This window comes from Loa loa (genome assembly GCF_000183805.2).
Source record: "Loa loa unplaced genomic scaffold supercont3.285, whole genome shotgun sequence".
NCBI lineage: Eukaryota > Metazoa > Nematoda > Chromadorea > Rhabditida > Onchocercidae > Loa > Loa loa.
The window spans coordinates 70,241-80,175 of record NW_018108465.1 but is presented as its reverse complement, the minus strand read 5'-3'; the positions used below and the strand labels follow the sequence as shown (position 1 = coordinate 80,175).

The 9,935-nt window shown below is 27.7% G+C and overlaps 3 protein-coding genes across 3 annotated transcripts; 2 read left to right on the top strand and 1 right to left on the bottom strand.

Moving 5' to 3' along the window:
- Positions 1–303: 303 nt before the first annotated feature.
- Positions 304–1,895, top strand: LOAG_03424 (hypothetical protein; the record flags this gene model as incomplete). Its single annotated transcript, XM_003138961.1, has 5 exons — positions 304–447; positions 490–534; positions 1,147–1,330; positions 1,516–1,568; positions 1,749–1,895. Coding segments are annotated over 5 exons (573 nt in total), but the record flags the coding sequence as incomplete, so codon positions are not given.
- Positions 1,896–3,314: 1,419 nt separating this feature from the next.
- LOAG_03423 (hypothetical protein) lies at positions 3,315–5,390 on the bottom strand (the record flags this gene model as incomplete). The annotated part of the gene is made up of 5 exons (XM_020446315.1): positions 3,315–3,513; positions 3,683–3,778; positions 4,024–4,058; positions 4,822–4,868; positions 5,374–5,390. The coding sequence occupies 5 exons, from the start codon at positions 5,388–5,390 to the stop codon at positions 3,397–3,399; spliced, it is 312 nt and encodes a 103-aa protein (XP_020303327.1). The 3' UTR covers positions 3,315–3,396.
- A 524-nt stretch (positions 5,391–5,914) lies between these two features.
- Positions 5,915–8,383, top strand: LOAG_03422 (hypothetical protein; the record flags this gene model as incomplete). Its single annotated transcript, XM_020446314.1, has 6 exons — positions 5,915–5,974; positions 6,112–6,277; positions 6,939–7,088; positions 7,489–7,600; positions 7,938–8,092; positions 8,291–8,383. The coding sequence occupies exons 2-6, from the start codon at positions 6,149–6,151 to the stop codon at positions 8,381–8,383; spliced, it is 639 nt and encodes a 212-aa protein (XP_020303326.1). The 5' UTR covers positions 5,915–5,974; positions 6,112–6,148.
- Positions 8,384–9,935: the final 1,552 nt, after the last annotated feature.

The following is a 9,935-nucleotide window of genomic DNA, read 5'->3' as shown; positions in this document are numbered from 1 at the left end:
ATTTTTTTTTTTATTACTTTGATTTCATATGATTTATCATTATTAAATTTAATTTCATATAGTTTATCAGTATTAAATATGTTAATTTTTATACAAGTTATAATCATATTTTCAAATTGATATAAGATTTCATACGATTTATCATTATTGAATTTAATTTCATGCAGTTTATCAGTATTAAATATGTTGATTTTTATACAAGTTGTAATTATATTTTCAAATTGATATAAGGTTGATGTGTTAAGTTGCTAATTCCTGATATTCCTGATAAGGATTTTATTGGTAATTTTATGAGAAATTTAGACATTTAAAGAAATTTCATCAAGTGGTTGGACAAGAAAAAATGATAAAACATTTAATCAGACAACTGAAAGAATAGAAGGATTGAATAATGCAAAAAAGCAAACTGATTATGAGAATAACTATTATACAACTTATCATCACCAGGTAACTTTTATACAACTTATCGTCACCAGGTAACTTTTACAGAACTTATTATCATCAGGTAACTTTAACACAATTTATCATCATCAGGTAACTTTGATTTCATATGATTTATCATTATTAAATTTAATTTCATATAGTTTATCGGTATTAAATATGTTAATTTTTATACAACTTATAACCGTATTAACTTATTGTTATTGAACATTTTGATTTTATACAACAGATCGTAATTAGGTGCTTTAATTTTTATATAAGCTTATCATTAATAGATTAAATTTTATATGATTTATCAATCATAGAATATTTTGATTTCATTTAATTTATCATCATTACATAATTTTTATCATTTGAGTAATTCGATTTTATGTAATTTGTCATTATTAGATAATTTGATTTTATTCAACTTATCACTATTGATTGCATTGATTTTATAAGAGAATTTAATGGCTTATCATCATTTTTTTATATAATTTATCACCACAGGACATTTTTATCACCATTTAGCTATCTTTGATTTTATACGGTTTATCACTATTCGATATTTTTAATTTTATCCAATTTATCATTATTAGCAACTCCAAAATCTCTTCTTTACATAAAAAGAATAATAAATTTTACAAATATGATAAATTGTAGCTATAGAAAGACTTAATTTAAGTCATTTTGATGTAAGCCCAAATTTAGTAATATTATTTGCAGACCTGTACAGGTCGGGTATTGGGACATTTACGAAATGGAACAATCATATCAGTAGCACGAAAATGTGAAGAGTTAGATTGTGATGGCACAAATGTTAGACTTTCAGGAGATCATATTCTAGAAATTATCTTCTTGAAAAATATCACTGGACGCTTTAGAAATTATGGCAATTATTGTGTTTCAAGTATGTTTTTGAAGAAAAAAAAAAAAGAAAGTTGAAATGATACAAATTTTCATTTATTTTTTTTCTTACTTTTTTTTTTTATAAATTTGAAGAAACGTATTAAAAATATCTTAATATTATGTTACAATTAATGAAATAAATATTTTCTGTAAAATAAGAAACAAAAATTAAATTTCAAATTTCAGAGAAATCAATAGGTGAAATCAAATCTGGTCATACAGTGTTTCAAGCAAATAGAGTATGCTTTCAAAATATTATTCAAAAAATTTTTATAAAATATTTTTCTACCAACAAATGTAACTTTTTTTCTTGTTTTTAAAAATATTTTTTAAATTTATTTTGAAGTATTTTCGAAATTTCAAGATAAGAAATAAAGATAGCATTTCTGATTTTAAATTAATTCAATATTTTATTTTAGCTTTCATATGCTCGTCGATTTTACAATGAATCAATCCGTAAAAATATCCGTTATCGTGAATATCGTCAACCAAATAATAGACGAGAAAAGCAAATAGCGCAATCGATGAAGCCAATAATGGTGGATGGAACTGCAACAGGATTGTAGCCTAAATGTCATATTATGTCACCTAAATAGGATTTGACATATAATGATTAGACTGTATATGTATATGCTAAAATAGGATGAATAAATTATATTATTGATATATTCAGGACATATTATCAATGACTTTTATTATTGTTAATTGAAATAAATGATCAAAATAATTAAATCTTCTTAAAAGCTATACTTATTTCAATTAAAATTTCAAATATATGAGAATTAATTCCTGATCATAATTATTCAAAAATTTCAACCAAATTAATTAAAGAATTAGTTAAAAGTAAAAATTCATTTCAAATGGATTAATCTAAGTATTAACAATTGATACAAATGTTAGCAATATCATCATTTTTTCAATCATTTTTAGAAAATTATAAACAAAAATCGGAATTTTGTTATCAAATAAATTCTCTTTCATTTGTCGCAGTGACTCGCAAATTTTGTCATTTATTTTTATTATTTGATGGATTTCAAAGAAATAAATGCTATGTATTGTATGATAATGATATAATGATAATGGCGAATAATTAGTAATGTGATAGTTGTCATAAAAAATGCTTACAGTGATAATGAATAAATGGATAAGAGTTAATACTTCGCTAACATTCTGCTTCGAACATGAAATCAATGAATACAACAGGGAAATTTTCGAAAACATAATATCAACTTGTTTGATTGATTTTTATGCAAAATTATTGATAAGAATTTTTCGCCTATTCCAATTTTTTTTTCTTTTTCAACTTCTTTTGATTTTTTTTTCAAATGAGAAATATTCTTTTGCAAATCTCAATTTATGATCCGAGTGATAAACCTTGAAAAGTTTAATCCTGATCCTAAAATAGACTAATGTGAAAAATTACAAAGTAATGCGCACTTTGAAGTGATCATTTTGATTTACAAAAAGAATTAATCAAATGAAAAAGGAAGAAAAGATTGCAACGAAGAGTGGATGAATGTTACAAAAGGTTGATTGCTTAAAAATTGCAAATTTTGGGAGAAAATTTCCTAATTCTCATTAGGATTGAAATTTATATCACTTACAAAAATTGCAATAAGGTATCAAAGTTTCTAAATTAGAACGAATTTTGCACTGTAAATTGCACAAATATCAAAAAAAGAGATGACTCAATTAATAAACAAATTTACAAGAAGCATATAAACATTCAGAATTATAAAATAGACATGCAAAAATCCAAAAAAAAAATGACAGCTTTGATTGTCTCTACTTAATAAAGATCAATAAATTAAGGAAGAGGAAAATCATATCTCAAATTCCAATAATAATCATACTGGATCATATATATATGTATGATGATTACTCATGTACGATACATCACCACAACTTGTAAAAGCGGAAAGAGCTTTAACCGGAATAGCCAATTTCTGCGTTAATTATCAAGAAAAAAGAAACAGATAAAACTAAAAAATTATATGAATCAAAGTGGCGAAGTAGAAAAAATCATAACGAAATCTTAAAAAAAGAAAAATGAATCTTTGACCTTATTTATGATCTGATTGCTTGATTGGATTGATCCGAGTGTTCGTTATCAGTGTCCTTCGAATGAATGACTTCTTTTACATTCTTTAAAGTACTGTTCAAATTTTTCATCGCTTCTTTTTGCTTCAAATAATCAATATGCGTTTTCAATTCTTCATCCAAAATATTTATATCGTGAAAAAAAGAAAGTTATCGAAGAAAATACGTAAATTCGCTCCATATATTTCGAATATACCTTTTTAAATTTAAATTAAAATTTTTCCGTTATATAAAAATTGATAGAAATGATCACCTGATCATAGAAATATTGCTCTTCTCGAGCAATTCCCATTCGGCCAAATGCACCACCTGCTTCTCGAATTGAACCTGCGTTATCGGTCGCATTTGGCTAAGAATGGCAGGAAGATTCATCATATCACCCGTTAATTAACTTATTTATTCATTAACTTATTTCTCTAATTAATCGAAATTATCCAATTCTCATTATTTTAACAAACTCTCTTTTCTTCATCTACTTATGCAAATTTCTTAAAATGTATTGCTGTTGCAACCATACAACCTTCATTTGCATTTCAGTAACAAATAATGGGATAAAAATAAGTGAGACTGAATGAAATTTAAATTAAAACTTACATCATTAATACTTCCGTCAAAATTTCCCGACATATCTGAAAATATTATTTAATTAAGAATTTATTAAAGAACAATATGACTTACTTATATCATAATATTTTGCATAAAAACGAAAGCCTAATAATTGCCTGTAATAACAAAAATCCCAACAACTCTTGATCTTGGGTTTAGAATGAAAGTTATTATGTTATAAAGTTATTATCCTAAAATAATTGTAATATAAATTAGTCTAGGGATACTACCAGCATAAATTGAATCAAATATAACAATTCTGAGAAAAATAAAGCAAATTAAACAACAAAAAAATTGTGTCACCATATTCTTCCAGTTTTTTCAATGAGAAAAAAAAAGATGATATTGATATTATCAATTAGAATGTATATAATTAGATTACAATGATTTGCATATCGATAAAGATAAAAAAGTAAGGCTGATATTTGAAAACAACTAATGAACTTTAGTATAATTTTTAAAAAAAACTTGCAACTTGATGCTCAATTATTACATCTCAACAAACAACATTCATTATCTTTTATTGTTAATGTTTACCAACTATCATTGCTTTTTGACCTTTTATCATTGACCCCCTCTCTATCTCTCTCCTTCGAAAAAAAAAATTCTTTTCACTTCAATTCAATAATAATTAGTTCATTTTCTAGTAATGGACGACAGATTGCAATGTGAGAAACTACAAATGTGATAATTTGACAATTGTGACTATTTCACTTTCAACAATTATATTAATTAAAATAATTGCAAATTGGACTGTTCATAGCAAAATATTCAAATTATGCTAACCTTTCTCTTCTGAATGTAACACCAGAAAAAAATAACTTGGATCGGTACTGAAAATTGAATTAAGATCGAAACTGAAAATGTAATTAGAAACAATTTTAAGCTATACATGAAAGATTAATTGGAAATAAAGAAATGTGCAAATTAGGTAGAAACAATTTCACGCAGGAAATATCACGATAGTATTGAATGAGCTGTATTTTGATTAAACCAAAGTTTAATTCTTGTCTTTGCTTAGATAATTAGTCATTTGTATGAATTTAAAGATTTTTGAAATTTTGCCGAAATCTGTTAGAATTTTTAATTTACTAAAGCAATTTTCTAATAATTCCTTCCAAAGGAATATAAAAATAATTTCATTTACGATGGGAAAATGTATGCTGAAAAAATGAAAATCATTGCTTTAAAAAAGGAAATTACCAAATTTCTGATTAAGCCAGCTTATAATTCCTAAATTTTAAATTAATATCTGTTGAGGAAATGAACTAATTGAATGTGATCTTTTCAAACAAACTTTTAATTAAGTATTTGAAAATGCAATCGTTCCTCTCTAACCGACTTATTTTGTCCATTATTTCGGTTTCCTTCTCAGAGATTAAAAAAACAGAAGTCAAGTAATAAAATGTAATTTTTAAAAAATTAAAGAAAAAAAGAAAAAGACTGAAAACATTCGTTCAGTTAGAAATTTTTAAAATGATTTTTAGCATAAATGTTATGCATGAATAGGAGATTGAGAAAATAAATTTACAAAAATTATAGAATCAAAAAAGTGAAGCGCAGAAAAAAATTGAACTTTGACCACAAATTTTTAAAACTTAATGAAAAAAGTGAAAGTCCCACTGCTTCTTAGTATCCAACTATTAACTCCAAATACAGTGTCACTACATGAACCCAAAATTTTTCAAAATAATTGCATAACTATAAAGCTATATGGATGCGAAACAACGAGTGAAATGCAACTTGTTTCAGGCATCGGTTTTCTGGGTTGTCTTTAATTGACGTGAAGAAATTTGCTTACCTTTGTTGGAACGCATCTTTTAAATAAAAATAGTAGTTCTGAAGTTTTAATTGATCGAATTTTAAAGTTTAATTGATTAAATTTGAGGGTTAATAATTGACGATTTTGTTGCAAGAAGGAATTACAAAAACATTTCACGTAAGTCTTTAAAGATTGCTTTCACTAATTTCACTTTTAGTTTATTGCTTTATATCTTCGCAGTTATTATTTCAAATCATCAGTAATTTATTTACAAATAGTTATCTTTTCTCTGCAATATTTCTTCCTATTTTCAGAGGCGTTCCCAAAATAAATTTTCCTCACTAATGGTTAATGAAGAGATTCGAATCTGACGAGAAAGATATTTTTATTCGTAATCCTTTGAAACGTAAACCTTTACTCGGTGAATTTATTACGCCTAAATCGTTGGCAACAAAAGAGGAGGGTGCAAAACATCAAAAGGTTCTTGTCGTTTTGAAATTTCGCGTTCTGGAACTTTTGAAAATTTCTTGTTTTTTACTTATTTTTTTACTATATATTCTGAAACAGCACTTAAAGTACCCTATTCTTTCTGCAAGATTTTGTCGATTCTAGGATTTTCAAAGATTTTTTTAGTCATTCTAAACAATCCAAGTATTCGGGATGTAGTTTGCCACGTAGAAATTGTATACCAATTAACCAAGCTGTCGAAATCATTGGGTTAGTTGAGACAATGTGAATAAGCATTGCTTTCGGGGTCACTAACCTGCCACTGTCAACTTTAATACAAGGTACTAACACAGCTGCACACCGGACAGTACGATGCATCGAATTCCGTAAATAAGCTCATGAAGTCACTTTTCTGAAGGTCATTAGCATACTATTCCATCTAATTCTACGCGTCGTTCACAATAAATACTTGTTATTGTATTACCGACTTCCTTTGAACTTCAGAAAATATGTTATGAATTAGTTTTTTTGGAGCGAAATAATCAATGCGAAAACTGTAAGAAAAAGAAGATTCTAAAAATTTTAGAGAAACCTTTCTAACAAGGCAATATACAGTGGGTTATCACACGTTAAAATTAAGTTAAATCAATTTTCTTGTGATACTTCACTTACTGTTTGCAAGATAGATTTCCAGGGAAAGCAAGAGAAGAATGACACAACAGTGGAATCAGATAAATTTGATCCCTTCAATTTAACCGCAAAGGATGCTGACGTAGCCGTAATACGATTTTTGAAAAAAGTCAAAAAATTTCAGGACTCTGCATGGAAAAAAAACCCCATTAAGGTTTAATTATTTTGAATTTTAGATGGTTTAGTCACATCTCCCTCTCTTCTTTAATAATTTTTCCCTTAGTTTTTTTTTTCGCTTCCCGCTCCATGTTTCTTCTTTTAATTACTAAGAAATATGTGATTCGATTAAAATTCCTTTCATTTTAATGGGAAGGAATTTGTTTACAAAATAGCAGCAATATCGATTAGGTTTATCCTCCTTTTAAATAATGTAATGACTTTTTTCCAAACTGTTTAGTATCAGCCATATATGTCTATTATACCAATACATTGCCATAATAAGGTTGGGGAAAATCGGAAACTGGGTAAAGAAACAGTTGAAGCAGAAAAAGATTTCCCAATAAAATAAATAAAACAAGGTTGTAGCAACTGGTAAGTTTATCAAATTTTTGTAGGCAAAATCAAAGCATCGATTAGTTTATGGTTTAAGAGAGGTACGAAAGCAGCTATTGCTTGAAACAGTACGCTGTGTTATATTGGCGCGCGATATCGAAACCAATAAATGCAGTGTGTTTTGAATTTGGATTTTTAGTAGCTCAGTTGAAGTGATTTCTTATATTACTGAATAAACATTTGAGTTGATTCAGTTCAATAAAAATTGAAGTGGACCTAGCTTAATTGCTAAAATTGAAATCTAAAAGGTTTTCATCCCATCGATATAATAAGATGGTTTTTTTAGGGGCAGTTGCTTTCTTTTTTATTCCATATTTTGATCCTTAATTGGTTATTTGATTGATTATGAAGTCCTTTTTTTATTAATGCGAATTGACAAGCATCTGAGGACTACAATGCTTCATTTTCTGTAATTTCCAAACATAAAGCAAATTGAATATTCTATTTACAGTTAAACTTGCTGCTGAAATCGATGCAATTAAGGAAATGTGTGCATCCAACCACATTAATATCCTTTGGATATCTTCGAAAAATGACTTAGGTAGAGCTGTAAATAAATGGCCAGTCGTCTCTGCCGTGGCACTTCTCGATTACCGCGGTGCTGAAGTATGTTCGAAATCTTTGTTGTTATTAATCGTGGAGGTATTAGCTTCAGCACATTTATTGGTGCTTAAATATTCTGATTTATTAAAGTGTTCTGAGTGCATTTGATTTATTAGAATGTTTTCAGAATCTGTTTTAATAAATGATGATCAGAAATAATTTTCCAATGCATTAACCCACTGAAACAATTACTGTGTTCAGGATGAGTATAGCGCAGCAGTGCAGACACTTGCGGACTTCATGGCATGTTGTCGGATTGCTGATCATGCTGATCAGTCTTCATTATTTGCTTAATGGCAAAAAGCATTAAATATTTGAACTCATTCATCAGCTTGATCGAGATTTAAGTTGATGATTTTACACTGCAGATCTCAGTTGCTTGTTTGGCTTGTATTAAACAAAATCGTAAGTAGGTTTTGTGACAGAATTTCATGTTGTTATTTGTACAACTCCACTGATTGAATAGTCCGTAACCTATGGAACTTGAATTAGAATTTTAAGAATTATTTCCTAGTGCTCCTTTTATTAACTTAAATTTCTTTGAAAGAATTGACGTTTTTATGAATTCAAATATAAAGCAATGAATCTATACCATTTTTTTTTGTTTTTTCTTAACTTTCTGGTACTATTTATTTCCTAACCTTCTGGTACTATTCACGTCATGATTGTTTGTTTCTGCTATCTGGTTAATTATTTGAGAATTCATATTTACTGCTGAATTAATTTTATCGTGCCGCTTGGTGAATGATCCGAAGCGGATAAATTATTCAATTCTAACAAATATTAATTTTAGTGTTTTACGGTTTAATATTCGAATTATTATTTATGAATTAATTCCTTTTCTGTATTAGCGAGCGCAGGATTTTATCTGTATAGATCGTGTAATGAGCAATGTTTCCTCGCAAATTTGAACGTTTGAGCTGTTGATCTGATCCTCGACAATAAAGGAATTGAGGTGATTCCTCTGATGTAGGGCTATATTAGCATGGGCATTTCCTGTTTACAATGTCGGAAAGTGTAGACATTAAAGAAATTCCTATAAAATATAAGATGGTTTGCCCATTTCATATGGCAAATTAAGTGTTAATTGTACTATTTATCAAGTACGGTCGTCAGCTTTAGCTTTTACTTGACAAAACCTTCACAATTTGATTAGGAAAAAGATTTTTCTCACCGCTTCATTTTTTGGTATTTTAGTACCAATTAAGCCGACTGTATGAGAGAAAGTGGATATGATATGAAAGCTTGATTATTAAGCAAATAATCTTCTGACTGCACGATTAGAATTACTATTTTTAAATCATATGCGAAATTGAGAGTTTGGTTGTCTTACCAGATGGATCATTTCCGCAGGATTATTAAAGCTGAAGGGACACATTTCGATTATTATATCATAAATGACATTGTTAAGTGTCGTTTCATTAATATTATGTGCCTTTATCACATAATATTGGACGAATATATCTTTCTATCATATGCTATTTGTTTGATATTATTTGATACGTTGTATTTGATATTACTTGATATAATATAATATGTAAGAGTTGCTGTACATGAATATTATAAATATTGCTATAACGATTTCGAGTTTTTTTTCTTTCCTGGTTAAAATACTGTCTGTTATATTGCAGACATATTTGATTATGCATAAAAATTAGCTATAAATGAGTGAGAAACTGATTAAATTAATTCAAATTAATATAATTAATAAGATAATGAAATCCGTGGCGGGTAGGTGGGTCCAATTTTAGAATGGAATAATGCTGCAACGGATGGTTCGGCTTTCTGCAGAGATCAGGGAAACGTATTCTAGCGTAGTAATATGTGGGTATAATTATTGACAAGA